General features: G+C 36.7%; 3 protein-coding genes and 1 pseudogene across 5 annotated transcripts; 2 read left to right on the top strand and 2 right to left on the bottom strand.

The window, feature by feature from the left end:
• Window positions 1–1,070: 1,070 nt before the first annotated feature.
• LOC121784390 lies at window positions 1,071–2,002 on the bottom strand (annotated as a pseudogene).
• Window positions 2,003–6,309: 4,307 nt separating this feature from the next.
• Window positions 6,310–7,454, top strand: LOC121784617 (la-related protein 1A-like). The gene is made up of 4 exons (XM_042182795.1): window positions 6,310–6,664; window positions 6,763–6,853; window positions 6,934–7,008; window positions 7,100–7,454. The coding sequence occupies exons 1-4, from the start codon at window positions 6,348–6,350 to the stop codon at window positions 7,187–7,189; spliced, it is 573 nt and encodes a 190-aa protein (XP_042038729.1). The 5' UTR covers window positions 6,310–6,347; the 3' UTR covers window positions 7,190–7,454.
• A 120-nt stretch (window positions 7,455–7,574) lies between these two features.
• On the bottom strand, window positions 7,575–10,804 carry LOC121785124. 3 transcript variants are annotated; one of them, XM_042183490.1, is made up of 9 exons: window positions 10,704–10,804; window positions 10,395–10,488; window positions 10,060–10,201; window positions 9,857–9,971; window positions 9,682–9,764; window positions 9,139–9,202; window positions 8,923–9,040; window positions 8,032–8,186; window positions 7,575–7,910 (listed from the first exon to the last, which is right to left on the bottom strand). In XM_042183490.1, the coding sequence occupies exons 3-9, from the start codon at window positions 10,173–10,175 to the stop codon at window positions 7,830–7,832; spliced, it is 732 nt and encodes a 243-aa protein (XP_042039424.1). In that variant the 5' UTR covers window positions 10,176–10,201; window positions 10,395–10,488; window positions 10,704–10,804; the 3' UTR covers window positions 7,575–7,829. The 3 variants fall into 3 exon arrangements, with proteins under 3 accessions (XP_042039424.1, XP_042039425.1, XP_042039426.1); XM_042183491.1 differs by lacking the exon at window positions 10,395–10,488; XM_042183492.1 differs by lacking the exons at window positions 10,395–10,488; window positions 10,704–10,804 and having other exon boundaries at window positions 9,857–9,976.
• A 4,023-nt stretch (window positions 10,805–14,827) lies between these two features.
• Window positions 14,828–22,028, top strand: LOC121784542 (titin homolog). Its single transcript, XM_042182699.1, has 5 exons — window positions 14,828–16,103; window positions 16,987–18,103; window positions 19,145–20,534; window positions 20,625–20,702; window positions 21,327–22,028. Exons 1-5 carry the CDS (start codon window positions 15,365–15,367, stop codon window positions 21,924–21,926), a joined length of 3,924 nt encoding a protein of 1,307 aa, XP_042038633.1. The 5' UTR covers window positions 14,828–15,364; the 3' UTR covers window positions 21,927–22,028.
• Window positions 22,029–23,067: the final 1,039 nt, after the last annotated feature.

Here is a 23,067-nt window from a genome sequence, read left to right as displayed (position 1 = left end):
ATAGCCATCAAATAATGATTTCTTATTTTGTTACTACAAGTTAGTGATTAATGGTCAATTTTGGAGTTGTGATTTTTCAACATACATATCGGTGTTTGAAATAAAAAATTTATAGTACTAGCTAGTAGTATATTTTAATCATATTTGGCACATAGTTTCTAGGTTTTCTGAAAGAAATTAGTCTTGGAGTTAACGATTAGGCACTGAAAATTTAGATTAGTGATAGTTTTGATAATATTTCAAATTTTTACATAGACCGGGATTGAAATTTGAAACTATACGTAATTAGTCCTAATTAATTATTAATAAAAACAAACTGACAAGAAAATTTTTGAATCAACCTACAACTTTTTCTTCATTATGTAATTCTGTGTTTTTCACGTTTTTGTTTCTCCTGTTACCGGAAATTGGATTTTTTTTAATGAAAGTAATATTATCCATTTGAAGTGCCTGTAGTGTATCAATTAAGAAAAAAAAAATCATTCCAACCAAAGATTTGCGATCATTTTTATTTAGATAGTAGACTTTGTAAACAAATTTGTTTTTGCTTCATAAGATTACTATACAGAAAATTCTTGGAATTCAGGATATGCCTTGATCACTTTATTCTATAAGGAATTGGACCAAGCATAAAGCAAGGGATCTTACAACTTTATCCTATTCAATTATCATTTCTCGATTGCATAAAATGTGTCAAACTTTTTCACGGTTAAATATAATGGATATACTATTCCTATTTATAGGAAAAATCTAGATATTTATGCAAACACCATTAGAGTGATTTTTAGCATAAAAATTAAAAACCATTTGCCGAGTGCCAAGATACTTGATAAGTATTTTATACACAATGATCCCTTTTCATCCTAGTTAATTTGTGAAATGAAATTCACATATTAGTTGAAATGTTGAATCGCTTATATACAACATTTATCTGGATCAAGCTCAAATGTTACGCTTAAATTTTGCTAAAATTTATTGAGAAGTCCCAAATTAAACCCAAAACATACATACAGATATTGTAATAGCCGAATAATAAGGAAATGTGGTTTACAAATAGTAGGAGTACTAACTTAGGTAGTAACTATGAAAACGGCCTCGCCCACAACGTGCCCTTCACTTGCTTCCAACAACTTCTCCACCGTCACCTGCACAACCATCATCATCAATACATTCCTCAATTATATCTACCAAAAAAAAAACTTAGTTCCATTCCATAAAAATAAACCCACTCTTCATTTCATCGTCCCCCATAAAACTAATACACTTCTATTTTTTTTAACTTTTTTTCTTGGTATCCCTTTCTTATTTTACCATTAATTGCGCATTAAAATTCATGTCACTCTAAAAATGTCTATTTTTGCGCATTAAAATTCATGTCACTCTAAAAATGTCTATTTTTATGAAACTGATGGAGTTTATCAAATGGTGCAATTTGCTGTTAATGTAAGATTGGTTGTTATGTGATATATTCACTTTTAGTTGTAAAAAGTTTTTGAAAATAGATGTAGACTAATTTTATATGATGAACAAAAAGAGCTAAAATATTAATAATAATAACCTTATTGCCAAGATTCAACTCTTGATCAAAGCAAGAAGCGATTCAACTCTTGATCCAAAGCAAGAAGCTTGAACTCAATCCGGTGGCCGGGGTTGGGCATCTTAGGCATCTCCCAGCCGTGTTTCTTGAGATCATTCGTTCCTTCTTTAACCCCGGCCTCCACCTCCTTGCCGGAGAACCCCTCTGGTAGCCCCTTCATCGTGGGGGGATGTCCGCGACCACCCATATATTAAACGGGATGGTGGGGGCCTCGGGCTCGGGCGCGTCAATGTTCCGCGCCACAAGAGCCAGGCTCTTGGTCCCCTCCGGCACGTTGTACCATTCGACGGGAGGCGAGATGTTTTTCTTGGCTCCCTGCCCGTCTGCCAGGTAATGGCGGGGCAGCCGCCCATCCTGGCTCGCGCCGGGCAGGGTTAGCCGGAATTCCTCGCTTGAATTTGCCATTTTGGTTTGTTTTTTTCTTGTAGGGGATGATGATGAGGTTGATATTGGATCGGTTGTTTTATAACTTTTGTGGGGACATGTGGATTGTGTTGGAACGTTATGGGTCGGCTGCCGACACGTGGAATGCACGTGTGATCGTTGCAATAAAAAACCTGAAAATGATGCGTCCTTAGAGCATCTCCAATGGCGGCGGCGTCACCGGCACGCCGATTTTTCGCGGACGCCGGTGCTGACGCCGAATCATTGCGAGCGGCGTCGGCGAAATCGACGTCAAAATCGGCGTGCCCACGCCAATTCTTGGGCTGACGCCGATCCTCACGGCGCCATTGTAGGCCCCGGATCGGCGTCAGACCGGCGCCAGATTTTTAATTTTTTTTTAAATTTTTCGAAACACTATATATACGCGCTTTGGACATCATTTTCATTAGCACCACTTGTTTTAACGAGGACGGCGTCGATGAGTGATTTTTTATGTAATTTTTTTATTGTACTTTTTAATTTTTGTACTTTTTTAAAAAAATTATTGTATTTTTTAAATTTTAATAATATTATTCAATTTTCCTGTATTTGTCTTGTAAATTAAATTCCGTATATTGCTACGATTGTAAATTAAATTATATAATTGTTATTAGTGATGTGGATAGACTATGGGAGGGCTATTGCATGTTAAGTTGCATGTTCAGATGATGTGACAGGAGGATTTTAGTGCTGATGATGTGACAGTGACAAGGCTATAGGAGGGCTATTGCATGTCCAGAACCACTTGAGATGCTCTTATCTATCAACAACTAAATTCAGAATTGCCCATCACAATGGCCACGTCAACGTCAAAAGTAGAGTTGATTGGAATCGAACCACATGCCTCTCGCATGGCGCTCTACCATATGAGCGCGCGGCGGGCAGAGCCTTCACGAAGAGCTCACCAAGAAAGAGCAGGGAGGGTGAAAGATGGCTAATGTGGACTTAATATTTATTATTTTTTAATTAATATAAACATATTTGTGTAGTTTTGATTGCCACATAAGCTTTAATTTGCCACATGTATTTTGATTTTATATATTGAGGAAAAATCAAAAGCATCAAAAGTTCATGTATTTATATTTAAATTTTAAAGTTTAGGGGAAAAACAAAAAAAAATTCAAAGTTCATGTATTTATAGGCTAAAAACCCATTTATAATGGGTTAGAAAAAAAGTTTACTGTATTGATTTTAATATTTTTGTTTTTCCAAATGTGTCTCAGAGCATCCACAACCGTGCTCTTGCCAGCGGCACGGTTGTGGGCCCTGGCGGTACTATTCATGCCTGCTCTCTGGCAAGAGCACAACACCCACAACTGTGCTCTTCCGCAAGGACGAGCACAATTAATTTAAAATTCAATTAAACAATAACATTTTCATAATATTAAAATTCATTTAAAAACCACAATAAATATTACAAATGACAAATAAAATTAAACATTACATAATTAAAATCCTAAAAATGAAAAATTACATAATTAAACTCCTAAAAATAAAAAATTACATAATTAAAATCCTAAAAATTAAAAAAACCACTACTCGTTGCCGAATTTCGCCCACATGTGGTTGATTAGGTCTTCTTGTAGTTGATTGTGGATTCGAGTATCGCGCATTGTGTGTCTTGTCTCGATCCTCTGGCCAACCGTCGTATGCTCGCCTCGGCGTGGGGGAGACCTCGCTGTTGAGCTTCCGGCTTCGTCCTCGTCGTAGAAGCTAGCCGCCCTCGGCCCTTCGTCGGCTATAATCATGTTGTGTAATATAATACACGTGAACATGATGTCGGCGATATTATTCACGTACCACAGCCGAGCCGGGGCCTTCACAATGTTGAATCGAGCTTGAAGGACCCCGAAGGCTCTTTCGACGTCCTTCCGCGCTGACACTTGACGCTGCACAAAAAGAACCCGTCTCGGGTCGTGCGGGTTGTGGAGCGTCTTCACGAACGTCGACCACCTTGGGTAGATACCATCGGCGAGATAGTAACCCATGCGGTATGTATTTCCGTTGATGGTGAAGTCGATCGCCGGTGCTACACCATTCATCACATCATTGAAGAGTGGTGAAGAATAGAGCACGTTCAAGTCGTTGTTGGATCCGGCAACGCCGAAATATGCATGCCAAATCCATAGGCGATAGTCGGTGACCGCCTCAAGGATAAGTGTTGGGCCGCCGCCTTTGTGACCGCTTAAGTGTTGCCCCCTCCAAGCAGTCGGGCAATTCTTCCACCTCCAATGCATGCAGTCAATGCTGCCAAGCATTCCGGGAAAGCCATGGACTGATTCGTGAAGACGAAGCAACCGTTGGCAATCATCGGTGGTGGGTGCCCGAAGGAATTCATCCCCAAAAGCAGAACGAACGCCCTCGCAAAAATTCTTTAAACAAAGGATTCCAGTGGACTCACCGATATACAAATACTCGTCGAAGATGTCGGCCGTTTGCCCAGTAGTGAGTTGTCGGATGGCACACGTACACTTCTGCAACGCCGTGATACTTTGCCGGCGGGCTGCATCTACACCTGTTTGAAAGTATTCAACACGTGCGGACAATGTGTTGACAATTCGCATGAACAAGCGCTTTGACATGCGAAAACGGCGCCTGAAGTAATCTGCCGGAAACCGCGGATGGTCGGCAAAGTAGTCGGCAACGAGCCTTTCGTGGGCTCCCTCCCGGTCACGATGGATGTAGCGGCGATTTGATCTAGTGCGTTGAGGAGGATGAGCGAGGGTATTCGCCGCGACATATGCTTCGTAAGCGGCACGATGTTGTTCGTAGTATTCTTGTTCTTCGCGCTCCGCTTCCGCCATGAGATGAGTGAAATCCATTTGATGTTTTGAGTGAATGTTGAATGTGTTGATAGTTTGTATAAAAATTATGAATGAGAGATGAATGAGAGGTGAATTGATGTGATAAATGAGTGATGAATGTGTGTATTTATAGATGATTTTGGGAAAAAAATAAAAATAAAAAAAAATAAAAAAAATTCAGAAAAAACGGGAAAAAACGGCCATATTTTTGGGATTTGGAAAATATTTTTTTTTTATTTTTTAGCATTATTTATAATTAAATACCGATTTTTAAAAAAAAATAAAAAATATTTAAACACAACGGCTATGCCGTTGACGAATGGGAGCGCGCCACGTGTGCGTCCGCTGGCACGGACGTGCTCGATACATCGAGCAGCGCCGTGCCAGCGGCGCGAGCGCAGCGGCGGAGGATGGCGTCCGTGCCAGCGGCGCGGACGGCGGTGGCGACGGACGCCACCGCTGCGCATGCTCAATCCAAAGAAAAACAATGTTCTGTGATAAAAACCTAAACTCTCCCACTACAATTTTCGAGCTCTACGTCAAACCCATTATCCCTTCCTTCAACAGGAAAATCGATTTTGTGTTTCTCAAATTTGTCGTGGACGAGAACATCTGCATGAGAGAAAGGGTGTCAAAATAAACAGACCACAATTTGATGACCTTCCATGATTTATTTAATAATTTATCTAAAATAAAACAGTAATCGAACAAGAAAAAAGTAGTAGTAATTGGTAAAGTATAAAAACTTGAATATTTACTTTTTATGTTTCGAATGAGAATTTTAATTTGATCGTTGCATGAAATTGCTAGAGATGTTTTCATCTAAAACGACAGAGACGCCATATTGAGATAAGGTGTAAACTCAAGTTCAGTGGCTATAATGTTGTATTAAGAAAAAGTAACAGTGTTGCTATTATGGTTTATCTTTTACCCAACTATATATAAAATATTCATTTTTTCGATAAAATATTAATTTATAGTCAATTAAGCTTTAGATTATTAATTTTATAATCTATAGTCATATAAGATACATATAGTGCAAATAAAGAGATATACACAATCAATTAAATCTATTAATTAATAGATCAAAATTAATCATTATGTTCGTCGGCTTATGATCAAATTTAACTTACATAAATACAGTACATGATATTTACTTCTTCAGATGTCAACAAAAAAACATATGGATATACATACACAAATTAATAGACTCCCTCATACCATAAATATAAATCATGTAACATATGTTTTGTTTGGAGTTATATAAATAGTGAAGCGGTAAACCAAAATAAGAAAAATTAGATGAAATAGTGTTCTCCGTATCTAATTAAATTGGAGTTATATTTGTACAGAATCATAATCCTAAAAGGAATCACAAACATTTGTAAAATCTATATAAACAAGCCCTTAATCAGACGCCAGTAATTCATTCTTCACTCTTCTCTTGTTCTCGTATTTAATTACTCTTCTTCATACATACATTTACATAATCTCTTTAATTAGCATATCATAGCATAGATAGCATGGATCCTCCGTTTTTCACTCCTGATTATACGACTAATTATTACTACTATCCACCAATGGGATTTCTACAACTACCTTCATCGTTTTTCACTTATACTACTACTACTACTAATTATGGTTACTATCCTCCACTGGGATGTCTACAACCATCTTCTTCACTTGTTCCTCCACCGTTTCTTCCTTCGTCGTCTCCTTCTTCACTTGTTCATCCACCTCCACCACCGTTTGTTCCATCGGAGTCACCACTGCTATCACTACTACGAGAAACACAAGAATTGAGAGACAACATTCGTAACCAAATCGAATACTACTTCAGGTATTTATAATCTGTCTTTCATGTTTGCCTTCTTTAAAAAAACTTTATAATTTTGAACATATATACTAACTGGAATTTGAAATTTGATATTGTTGCAGTGATGATAATCTTGCTAAAGATGTTTATCTCAAACAATATATGGATGACGACGGTTGGGTTCCCATTATTTTGATTGCCAGTTTTCCACGAGTATGGTCTTCCATCATGCTTTTCTCTTCTCTTTCTTTACTTTTTTGCATGATGAGTAACAAGCAAAGTTTGACATATAGGTTGCTGAGCTAACACAAGATACTGGACTTATTCTGTTCACGTTGATTTCATCTTCACAAACGGTCCAAGTTGAGGTTAACAATGCTTTATATATATATATATATATGAAAGCTTTGTTAGCAAATATGCTGAGTTATTGAAATAGTAGTATGTTTGAATTTGTAGGGAACGAAAGTGAGGCGACGCATTACTTGGAACAAATGGTTACTTGACGCCACCATGCGAATTCAGCAGCGATGGGCTGACGATCTATGAAGAAAGCTGCTAGGGACGGCCTCTCGTCGCCCCATCCATCACCTCACAAGCCCAAGCAATACTTAGAGAGATGAAGATCTATTTGAGATATATTATGTACAGGATGTAATCGACTTAGGATCTCGTATCTTTCTTTCTTTTATTTTTTTAATCTTGTAATTGAGTCATAGAGCCAATTATAAACTCCGCACCGAATTTTCTTTGTCGGTTCTTTCCCTGTCCAGATTATGAGAGTTGAACCGCATAGGAGTATAGATAGAGAAATTTGTTATCAATATCATTAGAGAAATAAATATCACTATTTTTTCTTTTTCTCCAGCTGGTTCTTTTGTTTGCATGTGTTCTTGGCGTTAATATTTTTTCAATTGTATTATAAAAGAAAAAATAGTCGAAAAGAATTGTATATGCTTAGGTATAGCAAAACTTCACAAATATTATGAGCCTGGTAAAAACAATACAAAAATCAAAGCAGGAAGCAGGATATGTACATGATGAAAACGTCTACCATCTCTGATCCATGATAAAAGAAGCTACATACAATTATACAAAGTGATACCAGCCACGATAAAAATAGGCTACAACAAGGTGATATCATTCAGTTTTGAAATATGCAAGGACAATCCATAGAAGATAAACCGAGTTACACCTTTGGTTCGTTCAGATCGTCAGGATCGAGTGCCAACTTGCAATCAATCTGCAGTGCTTCCAGCCATGAATCAACCTGGAGATCAAGAGCATATGGATAAAATAAGGACTGCTTTCAAAATACTTCGATCACTTGGAACTTTTCTGATAGGTAATCATATAGGCAAGGTATAGAAGATGAGGCAAACTTGACATACTTGTATCTTGGATTTGCTAGAGCATTCATATCGCAGCCCATGACGGGTTAAAATATAAAAGCAATATCGAGATGCTTCATCTTCCAGTGTTAAGCAAGGAAGACGGCCAACTTCAATAACATCAGGTAGGAGAGCGGAGTCCTGCGGACTTAAATCTGCATAATATATACAACAAACAAAAAAAATTTAAAAATTAACATTTGAAAGCCAAGAGTAGGAAAACATTGGAAGGGTGTTGCGTACAAGATATGCATTGTGCCAATGCAGATAACAAAATTCATTAAAACATAACCGAGATCGAAGAAGAACAACGCGAAAAAATCAAGTATCTAAAACATCGAGTAATGCATGAAAACAGAAAGTTATAGTAGCACATTATTAGCTGGGAAAGATAGATGGATCAAGGTAGAAATATAATTTGTTCATCTACAACATGAGGATGAAGGTTGAGGTAATCACTGAATAGAATTATGTCGCGGATTTACGACAAAGTGAAGCACCACGTATACCATAATATGAGATGTATGCCCATAAATTAATAGCCAACCACACAGCACCAGACAGAACAAAGGCTCCATAGTCCACTAAAGAAAGACATCAGTTTTCTTATGATCAGCAGAACTGAGAGATGTGGAATAGAGTTTGAGTAACAAAAAGTGTCTCATTAAATCTACGGACACATTAGTTATTTAGTTTGATCAGAAGGAGCTGAAAGCTAAAAACATGGAATTTTAAATAGCAAAATTTCTTTGGCCAACCTTGCCGCCAATAACCGGATTAAATATTCCAAGTTAAGTAAACAAGCTAATAGCATAAACAGAGCTACTCCTAAAGATGTTATGAAATATCAAGAAATGCAGTTAAAGATAAACTTAGTTTCAGATCAATTACCAGTGGCTTTCGTATACAGGTAGATGCATGATCCATGAAGGACAATGAAGCGTGGAAGCCAATCATCAACTTCAGTATCATCTATGGGAGGTTGTTCTCTAGGTAATGCTGCCCATCTCTACAAATAATGAAATAGGAACATATTACATGAAGCAGACAAAATAGAGATGCTCAGGAGATGAGAAAATGTTGACATGATGAGATAGATCAGCTTACCATTCGCATGTACAGATAGCCAGATAGACGTGCAGATCTCAGAATTTCATCTATATGCTCCAATCTGTATACATAAGAAACAATCTAGAAAACTTGAATGGTAGACTTTTCAGATTGTAAGGGGAGTTGATTAAAATTATCATAAAAAAACCCAGGAGTGAGTGCTGAGAAAGAATCATTCAATCTGAAAAATCACAAGCATCTGAAGCACTTAAGGGGTCACTGAAAATAGAGATTAAATTAATGCAGTGACTGATGCCAACCTCGAGGTAAATGCATAAGAAACTCCCACATGCATATGTGCATATTGCATAAGTTTATCCATGTAACTCCTAACCTACAAAGGGTCTACTGGGGAGTAATATAGAGTTTAGGTAATGTTTGATTAATAATTATATAGTGAAACTTGGTCTGGAAAAATGGCTTACATCAATCACTAGAAGGCAAGACAGAAGGTGTAAAGAAAATGAAAGAATAAGATATTATAGGGAGCTGATTAGTGGGTAAGTAGGAAATTTCAAATGCAGAATGAAGCTTGCTTACTGAGCTTTAAAGTGAGATTCTCTTTCTTCTAAATCAGCTATTTCTGAACGAAGAGATTCCACCTCCACAGCACTTAATACAACCTGCAAACTGTAATGCTTGAGTTTTCGGAAAACAGAAAAACATTAATTTCCAACCAATTATCATTTGGGAAACTATTGGAGTCCTTTTTTACCTTTTCCTCACCATTTGCGCCTAATTTCCAAGACAAACGTCCCCTTAAATTAAACAAGTTCAACATGGATCTGGCGCTTTTTAATCTTCTACGAGATGATGTGAGACTCTGAGGTCTAAGCTAAGGCAAACAATTACAATAGCAATCAATTTGGAGTCACATAAATCCATTTTCTTTATTAATTTTCTTCAAATAAAAAGCACCTCAACTCTGTGGCTGATGATGATGCTTGGCTTGGAGTTGAAGGAGAGCCTGAACAAGAAGTTGATGCTGCAAAATAATCAGGGATGACTTGTATTCCTCGAGGACCATCACCCATTAAGATATTTCACTTGTAAGCTCAGCCTGCAGAAAATAAATTTATGAGAACTCCTACGACAGCAATGGCTTATTGCTCCCCATCTCATTCTCCGGTTCCCATATACAATACAATTACTCTTACAGGAGCAACTTAATATAGTTTTGATCCAGGATGAAATTACATATCCAAAATACTTCTCTATTTTTGCAGACACTACTAACATACTAATAAACTAACCACTTCCTCCGGTTATTGCCAGAAAAATCCCGTCTCGCAAAGCCAGGTTAACTAGGAAAATACATAAAAATTCTTGAAAATTAAAGAAATGAACCTGCAATCGATCAACCAATAGAAACAGGCGAAATTAAACATGATCTCGACAAAAAATACCTCGAATCATAGATAAGAGCTAGCTGTTAAATCAAAATCGACTTAAAATCAATTCAGAAAACCATATATGAACTAGCAGTTGTGCTTTACATCGAAATCGACTTAAAATCAATTAATACTACAAACAGTACACCGCGAAGGGAGAAAGAAGTAAACCTTTGTTGGCAAGATTAATAAATTGGAGAAGGAAATGTGAAGTTGTTCATTGAGCTGTTGACGCCAAAACTTTGCTTATTATTGTGAGTTGTTGATGTGATGGGTGGGTGGGTTTTTTCGTCGGAGAGATTTCAGAATAAGGGGTTACATTCGCTGACCTTTCGTAATTAGGGATTCAATTCGCTGGCCTTTCGTAATTTGGGATCGAGGCATGCGTATTGTTCAGAATAAGGGATTTGTGATATTTTATCTTATTTATATTCTTTATTAATATTATTTCCCTCTAACCATTTATCAATTACCTAAATTACCCCTTCAAATTTTTACCTAAATTCTAGTTCTTTGTAATTTTGAAGATCCAATGTTCAAATTTCAAAATCCCAACCTCTAATTAAACTATTCCCCTTTTAATAAATGCGACAAATATAGTATTATGTACACATATTATGTTATATACCTCTAAACCAAATTCCCAACCTCTAATTAAACTATTCCCCTTTTAATAAATGCAACAAATATAGTATTATGTACACATATTATATTATGTACACTAATTAAACACTAATCATTTTATTGAAGAAAATGAAAATGTTGTAATTATGATATTGTAAAAAGGATAGTATAATCTAAATTATATTCGCATTACGTTATTTTCAACATGTGAATCATATATTCTATTTTTATTTTTATTTGTGTTTGGTTAAAATTATTCTTCGTAAATCGGAAGTCGAGGTAGCAACAGGATCATGACAAAATTGTAAAACAAGAAAGAGCAATTTTTTATATGATTGTTACCACCACACCACATAACCTTAGGTAAAAGTTTGAACGTTGGATCTTCAAAATCTTGAAGTAGAATTTAGGTAAAAATTTGAAGGGTAATATAGGAAATTGATAAATGGTTAGAGTGAAATAATATTAAAAAAGAACATAAATAAGATAAAATATCACAAATCCCTTATTCTGAAGAATACGCATGCCTCAATCCCAAATTACGAACGGTCAGCGAATTGAATCCCTAATTACGAAAGGTCAGCGAATTTAACCCCTTATTTCGAAATTTCTCTTTTCGTCGTCACATATTTATCCATTATTTTATTCGGTAGGATAATAAAATGACTGTTATCTATCTAGACCAATTGCATTGCAAGGGTTTGGTTGACTGGACTCGAGATCAATGGATGATGATACTCCTATTATAAAATTATATATTCATATTTGTGTAAAAAACTGTTTAAAAGAAAAACTAATTTCATTCTGGTGTGATATGATTTGATGGTGGATATGGAAGTCACTTGAAATTTAAAAATTAATAAAATAACTGAAAAGGGTAAAAATAATTAAGCACAATTGTACATGATTTCGCTACATGATGTAGTTATATTTGTACATCATGTTCTATTAGTACATGATGTTAATGTATGAAAATGGTATTTTAATGTACAAGTCTCACGCATTAATGTACGATATACCCATGATAATGTAACATCGTATGGATTTGAGGATTGAAGCTATACTATATAGCATCCACAAATTCACAAATTCATGAGACGGAAAGTAATGTACGATATACCCATGATAATGTGCGATATACCCTAGTCTAATGTATGATATACCCATGATAGTGTAGCATCGTATGAATTTTTGGATGGAAGCTATACTATATAGCATCCACGAATTCACAAATTCATGAGACGGAAAGTAATGTACGATATACACATGATAATGTATGATATACCCTAGCCTAATGTATGATATACCCATGATAATGTACGATATGCCCATGATAATGTAGCATCGTATTAATTCCCTTAGGGCCGAAAGTTAACATAATTCACCAAGGATTTAGTAGTCCATGGGGCTAGGGTGCAATACCATTATATTAACATAACGTTAACTAATCGGAGGAAATTAGATCCAGTCCGTCAGGGTTAACTTATCCATAGGACTAGGGTATAGTATCCACAAGATTACCCTAGTGAACGTTGTGTTACTGAGTCGGTACTACACCCTAGCCTCATGGATTGCTAAACCCTTGAGGAATGGATATAACTTTCGTCAGTTATTAAAAAAAATTATAATCTACATTACGTAGACGAGACATGTACATTAAAACACATTAATGTTACATTAATAACACATTAATGTAAACATTAAGTTAATATACTAATTCATATAAATGATGTAACAGTAATATACCCAAATTGCTCTTTAATGTACGAAAATGGTGTAATAATGTACGGCGATGCTTTTAATCAAAGCCATCAGATTAATAGATCCAAGAGATTATATTAGTCCTATGTTTTATACTAGGGTGACATGGAGGGTAATGCACCCTGTACTGATATTCATGAGGTTTCTTATAACTAGGGCTGAGAAAAAATACCGAATTACCGAAATACCGGCCTTATCGTACCAAAAAAATATCAAAAATACCAAATGTTCGGTATACCGTGACTTTCGGTAAGGTAACGGTATGAATTTTCATATACCGCGGTATACCGTGGCATACCGATATTCGGTATATACCGTAAATTAAGGTATATACCGTAAAATATAATTATAATTATATATAATATATGTTTTATATATTTTAAAATTATTAAATTATTAAAATCTGTTGTGAAATATAGTTATAATTATGAATAAAATATATTTAACATATTTTTAAAATTATAAAATATACATAATATTTTAAAAACTCAAATATTCTATTTTCATTGATGTTGAAAGTAAGGTATACCGAACTTCGGTATGGTATACCGAGAATGAGGTATGGTATCAGTATGTAAATTTGCTATACCGAAAATAAGGTATACCGAAGTACGGTATAACAAAAATTTTGGTAAGGTAAATGTATGATTTTTTCATATACCGAATTTACGGTAAGGTATACGGTATGGTGGTTTTGGTAAGGTATACCGTACCAACCCACCCCTACTTATAACTAGTAGGTCGAAGTTTAAAGTTATCATAGTCACACACTTTCTCTAACTAGTAGCTCCAAGTTTAAGTTAGCATTATGAAGAACTTAAATACTGTGAATTTGTTATTAATCAACTTTAATAGGGAAAAATATCAAAGATTTGTTTATTCGTAGCTATATTCAACTTGTTAAATCTAATGAACTACTAGATGCAATAATTAAAGTAAGATTTTTCAAATTAAATCATTAATTGAGTATAATAATAATATAGCATAGAATATGATTCATATTTTGAAAATTTACACTAAAAATAAAAATTATTTAATAAATTATTAATTGGGAATATAAAAGTAATTATTGTAATTAAGTTGATCCATGGTTTTAAGATTTATTTTAAGATTTTTTAATAAGACAATAATTGATAATATAATTGCTAATCGTGGATCTCGATCCAACAACTCCTCTGCAACGCAATCGTACCACTCCCGTCCTGCGGTAATTTTACGAAGCCACTAATAAGACCAAATATAATATGAAGATGACTAATCATGTGTTATTCCCTTTTGTATTAATTCTAAATGCATAATCAAAATAAAATCTAATTTGTAGATATTATTTGACTCAAATACTCAAATTAAAATATGAAACCTAAATAATATCTACAAGATTTACAAGATCCACTATTAGATGAAATCTCGATATTTGTTTGGGCACGCAGGTTTACGATTACGACACCGTCTTGTAGGCTTAGTTGTATCAAGTTCATCGACGAGCTCCATTTGGGTTGGGCTATGAGTTGAGAGTGGGATGGGCTGGGCGGTGATGGATCAGCTAACAAGAGAACCATATTACCCATATCATAATATGTAAAAATGTCAATTACGAAAAAATAATGCAAAATAAATTTATGCTACGTGATTAGCCCTGTATTTAGGAATTATTATTATTATATTTAATAAAATTGACTGGATACTGTAAATATTAAAAATAAATCTTTTAAATTTGAAGTCCTAAAATTATTGAGTAAATATAGGGTTCAAGTTTAGGTCCAAAAATGGACGGCTCGCCCAAGCACGAGAAGTAGATCGCCGACAGTGGCACCTCGTAAATTATAGCCTTGCCCAAGGACAATAGCGTCTTTTCAATCAGGCAGTTATCCCCAAAACGAATTGTAATTACGCTGCTAACAACAAAAACATCAACAAGACCTCGCCTCCGATCTCTGCGTGTCCAAAAATTTCCAATTTATTCTGCAATTTTTCTCTATTCATTCCCCGCAAATTTTATTTTTTCAATTTTATTTCTTCTTAAAATAATGTGCCAATGCATTTTATTAAATAAATCGAGCAGTGCTGTATGCGAAGATTGATTCCCCATTTTTGTTCCGCCGCAATCCAGCAATCTGAGAGGGGTCAAAGTCTTCGGACTGCAAACCATCGATTTCCCGGCGTCGATTTTTTGGAACTTTCCGGTTAGGTTTTAGTAGTCGGATTGGAACAAGGGGGTCTGAATTAGGGCAAAGTTCCGAATTAGGGTTTCGGGTTTCTCAACTGCAAGGGCAGTTTTTGTCGCTTCTTCTCTCTAGGCTATATCATTGATTTGGTTTTTCTCCGTTGTTTGGTTGAATTGATAATTCCAGTGGCTTAGTTGTATTTGGGCGGCCGGAGTGTGGAACAAAAGCAGGGCTTGAGCTACGTGAATCTTTAGGTTTGTGAGTATTCAACAAGTTGTAGATATGCCAAGGAGTTCGAGGCACAAATCGCACAAACAGAGCAAACACAGCTCTAGGGACTATTCAGACTCCGATGAGGATGTAGTGAAGATGAAAGAGAAGAGTAGTAAAGATGATTCTGTTCGGGCCCATCGGGATTCGGCATCTGGCGAAAAGAGAAAGGTTTCATCCCAGGTGCGGGAAGGCAAGGACAGTAAAGATCTGAGTGGTCACGGGAATGGTGATGCCTTGGAGGAGTACGTTTCAACCAAACGGCGGAAGGAGAAAACTGATGCCACTATTGGTGGTGATCGTTGGAATGGGGGTGGAGATGAGAGAGGGGATGGTGACAGGAATGTGGAGAAGGATAATCATAAAGGTGAGAACTTGAAAGTTGATGGCAAAGGAAAGGAAAATAGCAGTAAAGGCGAGAGCTTGAGAGTTGATTCAAAGAGTAAGAGTAAACGCTATGAGAGTGGAAATGCTGGTGAGAGAAAAGATGACAGTTTGGTAGCTACACTGGTGGACAGAGAGGAGAGTAAGAGCAAAGGGGAATCGAAACGGAAATCTGAGAGGGATTCTTCTGTGCGTAAAGAAGGGTTGAAGGACAAGGACCGCAGGTCGGACAAGGACAAAAATGGCGGTCAGGAGAGCAAGAGTGGTGATGCTGAGGTGAAAATAGTGGAATTGGATGTCGGGAAAAAGTCAGTGCCAGGTGATTTTATTGAGGAGAGACAGTGCAAACGTGCTCGAGAAAATACTGGTAAGTAACTTTGTTAATGGTATCAATGTAGACACTGACGATTTATCTTTGTTGATGTGCTGCCAGTGGGTTTCTCTTATGCAACCAATAATCTCGAGGATGAGATATCTTTGAACTTGCTAAGCTTCGACATCATTTTTATTATGTTTCTCCTTAATTGATTATTTTATCTCAATATGCTCTTTTCTGAAAGCGTTAACTTTCTCATTGTTATTGACCCACTGCTTTATGACATTAAACTTTTTTGTTTTGATTTTTGGATGATTCGGTTTTGTTACTGCTGGTAAAGTGAGTGTTACTTAGGAACGAGGCTCTCAACCTTTGTATTTTTCTTATTTGTCTCCAATTTTTGGTTGATATGGTTTAGTTGAAAATTGAAATTTGTATGAAGAATGTCTAGATTCTAATAAAGAACCTTTTTTGTTTTATGCACGCTAGATGCTTATAAGAATGGGATCGAATAAGATCCATGTTACATCATATTTATTTGATTGTAATCTGTCACTTGGTTGTGGTCTTCCTCCACAGTATTGATTAATTCTGGATGTTGCTATGGTCACTCTTTGTTCGTACTTCATAACTAGGAGTATTCTTGTCACGACTTTGTGTATTGCAAGCCAAAAACTTCTTTGCTTCCTACCTTTTAATCATCATATATGTTTTTGTGTTAGATTGTACTTATTCTGATAAAGTAAAAATGATGCTCAGACTTGCTGATTTTACTTGATTCCATTAAATGTTGCAACACAAATGATTAGAAGTCACTTCTTGAAATTTGATTTTAAAAATTTCAGAGGAGATGTGTATATTAATTGTCATCTCTTTTTGCTACTTTTTTCTTTTCGATGGCACACCTAACTTTCATTTGCAAATATTTCTGCAGAGCGTTTGTTACTAGAAGAGTTGCGCAGTCCTGACTTGGAGAAGGACATCGAGAAAAGAATACGTAGGAAAAGAGAAGGTTCTAGTGAAAGAGAGAAATATTATGACGATTCCAAAGAAGGTGGTGAGCGACGATCATCATCAAAAGGTGATCGTGCCAAGGATGCAAAATTTAGAGACGATAAGCACAAGGACGGAGTTTATACCGATAAGTATCAGGAAGATGGATACAAGGATGACAAGCGAAGGGATGATAAGTACCGTGAAGAAGCTGATAAGGATTATAAATATCAAGATGATGGTGAGAAGGATGCTAGGCGTAGAGATGATAGACATCGCGAAGACAATGATAGGGACAATAGACGCAAGGATGCAAAGCATCGTGAGGATGGGGATCGAGACAGTAGGCGGAAGGATGAAAAGAATCGTGAAGGCTCTGGTAGAGATGGCCGCCGAGATGATAAGTATTATGAGGATGTTGATAGAGACCACCGGCGTAAGGATGATCATTATCATGAAGATGCTGATAAGGATAGTAGGCGTGAGGATGAGAGGTATAATGAAGATGGTGATAGAGATGATAGGTGCCGGGATAGGGACGATGTTGATAAAGATAATAGGCACAAGGAAGAAAAATATCGAGGAGACCCTGAAAGAGACACCCGCCATAAGGATAGCAAGCATGAGGATGGATATGATAGAGATAGGAGAACTAGAGAGAGTAAGTATAGGGATGAACGGACAGCAAGAGACCGCTCTGGTGATAAATCTGACCATAAGCGTTCTAGGGATGATAGCTCTGCTATGGATCATTATGCAAGAAAATCAAGTGCACATGATGATAGTCCAATACATGATGATCGAGCAGTCAGGTACCGAGATGATCAAGGCAGGAGAAGAACTAATGAAAAGGAGGACTATAGTGATATTAAATCTCGAGGCACAAAGGATCAAAGATCTGATGCTGAAAGGAAGAGTACAAGCAGTGCAAAAATGGATTTGGCTACTGATAGAGTTAGGTCCGCTCCCAGAAATGCTGATTTGGAACTTACTTCTAGCCATGGTAGACGGCGTAGTTCACCCCCTTCGAATTCTCATACACCGAGGGATCACCAAAGGTACTTGTATACTTGCATTTATGTTTTATAATTAAATTTTTTGTTGGGTGACCTTCCTAAGGGTGAGGGTGAATTTTATTGAGCAGGGGCGGGGAGATTGGATTTCAATTGAGTGATTGTTATCAAGGGAAAAATCTATTCTTTGTAATCTGTAGCAATGACTAAAAAGAAGAATTTGTCATTTTCTTAGATGAGGAAGCATGAGCAAGCAGTATATTATCATGTGATTGATTAAATTTTGTGTGTGATATATAGTAAAAAAATATCTGAGTAATACTCCATCCGTCCCACGTTACTTGAGGCGTTTCTTTTTGGCACGGGATTTAAGAAAGTTGTGTTTAGTGAGTTAAATAAAGTAGAGGAGGGAATAAAGTAAGAGAAAGAAGAGAGAGTAAAGTAAAAGAAAGAATAAAGTAGGTGTGATTAGATGTTTTGTTTTTAGCCAAAAAGAGAAATGACTCAAGTAACTTGGGACAACCCAAAAAGGAATACGACTCAAGTAACTTGGGACGGAGGGAGTATAGTAAATAATATCTTGAATGTGAGAACATGCATGTGGAGTTTTTAGATCATCCTGGTACCTCAATTCTATATACAATTCAGTTATATCATGCTGATGGCGACTTGACTTTTATTACTCTTAAATTTAGAGTATTTCTTCTAAATATGTAGAAATTGAAAGTGAAGGTTAAAGAGAGGAAATGGCTCTCAATTCTTGTTTCATTTAGTTACATTTCTTCTCTTTTCTTCTTTGGGTGGGATAATTCCGTAGTTACTAATCAGGATTTGTATGATCAGAGCTCAGTACTTTGTTTGCCTACTACAGTGCCTTGCTTAATTTGTTTTATACATCTTATATTTTCTTGAATTTAGCTTGCATATCGGTATTTTTGCTTTCCTTTTGAGATGGATGTCAGACATTTTACTTTCTTTCTGTTCCATAGCTTTGTATTATGTTAATTTCCTTAAAACGTTAATATAACATCATCTATGAACAGCTTCCACTGGGAGCATGCATTTACATGTCTATTAAATTTTCAGGAACCTGAAGCAAGATGACTCCAAGTATAGGGATTATAATTATGAAGAGAGAATTAGACCTTCAGCAAGAGATTATACTAGTGCTGTTGGAGGATCTGAGAAAACTTCTTCATCTCGGTCGGTTGAGAAGATTGGTCAAAGAGATGATGGCCCTTCCGGAGAGATTTCTGCTGAAAGGCGTCTCAAGTCTGATATTCGTTCTTCACCCTTGCATCTAGTAGATAAATCTCCATCATCGAGTGGTGACAGGAGACAGTTCAGTAGGCCTGATGTTAGACGGGGTAATGATATTGAAGAATCAACACAGAGAAGTGGTGGTTCTCGAGATTGGAAGGAGTACACTGGTAAAGATGTAAGGGGAACTCGAGATGCCATGGATGTACTTCCTGGAGAGGAATTTTTACAAGGGGATACAGATAATTTGTCTATTGCTTCGCCTTTCACAAGAACAGGCCATTTCTCCAGCGGTTCGAAGGCAATGCCACCACCTTCCCTCTTCAGGATTGGTGTAGATAGCCCTATGGGGCCCGGCTCAGGTGATGATGATGGTAGAGGTAAGTCCAGCATCCGTCATAGGAGGGTCGGTGATCCCAACGTGGGTAACCTGGGCAGAATGCAAGGAAGTCCTTGGAGAGGTGTTCCAAGCTGGCCTTCTCCTGTGGCAAATGGTTTCTTGCCATTCCCACATGCTCCGCCTCCTGTTGGATTTCATTCAGTTATGCAGCCATTTCCTGCCCCACCAATGTTTGGAGTCAGGCCTTCGATAGAGTTAAACCATCCTGGTGCTTACCACATGTCTGAAGCCGATAGGTTTTCTGGTCCTGGGCGTCCAATGGGGTGGCGCAATCAGGTGGATGATTCCTGCCATCCATTACATGCTTGGGATGCTGGTAATGCTGCGTTTGGGGATGAGTCTCACATTTATGGAAGATCAGATTGGGATCATTCCAGGAACTTATCTGGTACTAGAGGATGGGATGCCGGTGGAGACTTTTGGAAGGGGCCGAATAGAACTGGAAGCATGGAGGTCCCACCTACTGAGAAAGAGAATAACTCCTTTCGAAGTGGAGATGACGCTTTGGGGAGTCAGTCTACTCCGACAGCTATAAATGAGCAAAATCAAGTTGATCAGCAGGCAGATAGCACAGATATTAGGCAGCAATTAAGGAGCTCCAAAAAGAATGAAACTGAGGGTAGTCTGGAGGATACTGGCGATGTTGATAAAATGTCGAGAAAGGATGATGCTCATCGAATTCATGTTTACCTTTCCAAACTTGATATTTCTGCAGATCTATCCGACCCTGATTTACTTGAAAAGTGCAAACACATGATTGGTAATGACAAGAGTGTATCTTCTGATGTAGGTGATTCTAAAATTTTTTATATTGAGGTAAAGGTTAAATTGATTATGTGCTTCATTTTCCTATTATAGATATCATTGGAGTGTAGTCTGAATAATATTTTCCTTTTTGCGTGATAGGATTTGGAAGCCGAGGTGGTATCTCACAAGCATTTGAATTATGTACTATTGGGATCTAATGATGATTCTGTTTTCCAGGTACATTGTTGCATACTTTTTCTTATGCAGTTCTTTCATGAGTAAAATTGCTGGCAATATATCAATGGCTCCACTATGTCATTTAATACTGCTTATGTTGATTAAAACTGTTCTGCACTTCTTTTAGCTGTGCAGTACATAAAAGGCCAAATATTTCACGGCCAACTTGTTGCTATAGAATGTTATACTAGTTGCTTGTGTTATTGGTGAGTGATGTTATATAGATGCTTCTGTTGGCATTAACTTTTAAGTCATGCAGATTTATCTTAAATAGTTGATAACAATCATCCATTTGTGAAACTATTAGTCTCCAAATTTGTTTCTAGCTGGTTTAGTATTCTGGGATAGCCAGAAGGTTTCTACCTATTGGTGAGTGTTTGAGTTAGAAACAAATTACTTTCAGTGATTCTGGGTGCAAAGGCAGTTAATTCCTGAATGCTGTAATGTTTAGTTGTAGCTCACATTTCTTTGTCTCTGATCGTCGCTTTTCCACCTAACTTTTAGTTTTTTCTTAAACTGCCATCGCTTACAAGTATGATGTTTGGTTGACAATGCTGAGTGACACTTTTCTAGGTAGGCATTCCCTGATTTGTGCTTGCTTTCTCTCTTTCTTTGCAACTGCAGAAATCTATGTCCCTGTACAATAGGCAGAAAGAACATTATCAGGCTGAAGGTGCCGAGAAGACTTTGAGTGGTCCTGTTCCAAATTCCAATCAGGAGAATATGAACGTGGTAGATGAGAAAACTGAGAAACTGCCTCCAGCTGATGACATGCAAGGTGTGGAGGATGCTCTTCCAATCTTTGATATTGAGGATGATCCCAAAAATGGTATGGACAATGATGGAGGGCATGCAGAAACCAACATACCTGGTGGCAGTATAAGTGAAAAGATGGAGGACCCTGTTTCTGCCTCAGAGCATATCAACTTGGAGGTGAATTCAGTGCTTGATCCAGGGCCGGAGGAGCATGATGTGGGGATGCCTTTAGCTGCTGAAGATGTTGAAGGCTCGAGTGCTCCACTACCATCACCAGAAACGAAAGATTTGGCTGCAGAATCTGGTAGTAACAATGAGGAAGTGAAGTTGGTAGATTCTACTAAGTCTGATCCATTGCTTAATTCTGATATATTCTCAGATGCATCTGAGGCTATGATGCCAGAGTCTATCGTGACTGGGTCAGTCAATTTGAGTCGGATACATCATTCTCCTGAAAGTACACATTGAGACGATTTATTTTTCTGAGGTTTTGAAATGACTTTGGTAATTTCATAATCTTCGTAATGTGGTTGCTGCTGCTAGTTAATCAATAAAACTCTGGTTCGTCTATTATTTTTCTACTCTCCGAATTTCTCTTTCCAGGTCGGAAACGTGGTTTTTGTTTCCTCCTGGAATGTCTAGTCTTTGGTTCTTTGTGGGGAATATGGGAAAATGTTTGTATACTATATACAATGTGCTTTCCTATTCCTCACCAAGATCCCAAAGATTCAGGCTTCTTCGTCTTCACCAGAATAGGTTTTAGCTGATGACTTCTGATCTGCTTCTGCAAATCTTCACATAAGGTACCTGCTTCTCTTTCTTTGCTTATATTGATTAATATTAATAGTAATTATATGCTTAAACATACTTGATGAAAACCTAATTGCTTCTGAAATTAATATTTGGAATTTCAGATTTTAGAGTATTTTGCTTGGTTAAGAAAATGGCCTATTATTATTATTATTGTTATTATTATTTTTTCTTTCTCTTTTTATTTTTTCATCTTAAAAGGTGAATAAATACCCCTTTCTTGTATGGAAGGTAAAAATGGTACTCCTATGTTCAGAAAGAGACAAATTATTTTGACCTATTTTCCCATTTCCACCCCTTTTTTTTCCTTGGGAGAGAAATTAAATTGAGGCGGATATAATTATGTAAAACAATAGGAAGTATAGTATAAGATAGTGAAGTTGTGTGCCTGCCTCATAGGAATTAATCCACCATAACGGTCAATGCTATTTTTGTTATAAACTAATTGAATGTAATCTAATCTAATTATAAGTAATTATTGTAAATAAAACTGAAACAAGAAAAATAAAAAATGAAGATAAGGAGTAGTAGTAATAGTAAGAGTAAACTCGAGGATTGAGTGTTGGTAACCGAGGATAAATATAATTGATCCTAAAAATGTGAAATTTTTGTTTCGCAAGTGGTTTCCTACCCACTTATGTAGAATAAGTTAAGCAATTAATTACTACTCCTAAATTCAGACGATGCCGAATACAGTCACGTAAGTTATTAATTTAACATATTATTGATATAATGTATACTCCTATATTTTTCATTTTTTCAGTTAGACCCATCTATCATCACTTGCCTATTTACTCCA

This window comes from Salvia splendens, chromosome 21 (genome assembly GCF_004379255.2).
Source record: "Salvia splendens isolate huo1 chromosome 21, SspV2, whole genome shotgun sequence".
Taxonomy (NCBI): Eukaryota; Viridiplantae; Streptophyta; class Magnoliopsida; order Lamiales; family Lamiaceae; genus Salvia; species Salvia splendens.
The sequence above is the reverse complement of the archived record's forward strand: the minus strand, read 5'-3'. Positions and strand labels throughout refer to the sequence as shown.

Bases quoted from the DNA above. Each gene is read 5' to 3' on its own strand.
- LOC121784617 (XM_042182795.1), top strand. From the start codon at position 6,348: ATGGATCCTCCGTTTTTCACTCCTGATTATACGACTAATTATTACTAC. The intron at 6,665-6,762 runs GTATTTATAATC...ATATTGTTGCAG, and splicing joins CAAATCGAATACTACTTCAG to TGATGATAATCTTGCTAAAG. The intron at 7,009-7,099 runs GTTAACAATGCT...TTGAATTTGTAG, and splicing joins CACAAACGGTCCAAGTTGAG to GGAACGAAAGTGAGGCGACG.
- LOC121785124 (XM_042183490.1), bottom strand. From the start codon at position 10,175: ATGGGTGATGGTCCTCGAGGAATACAAGTCATCCCTGATTATTTTGCA. The intron at 9,972-10,059 runs GTGCTTTTTATT...GCCTTAGCTTAG, and splicing joins TCATCAGCCACAGAGTTGAG to ACCTCAGAGTCTCACATCAT. The intron at 8,187-8,922 runs GTAATTGATCTG...TATATTATGCAG, and splicing joins CCTGTATACGAAAGCCACTG to ATTTAAGTCCGCAGGACTCC.
- LOC121784542 (XM_042182699.1), top strand. From the start codon at position 15,365: ATGCCAAGGAGTTCGAGGCACAAATCGCACAAACAGAGCAAACACAGC. The intron at 20,535-20,624 runs GTAAAGGTTAAA...TTTGCGTGATAG, and splicing joins CTAAAATTTTTTATATTGAG to GATTTGGAAGCCGAGGTGGT. The intron at 20,703-21,326 runs GTACATTGTTGC...TTGCAACTGCAG, and splicing joins ATGATGATTCTGTTTTCCAG to AAATCTATGTCCCTGTACAA.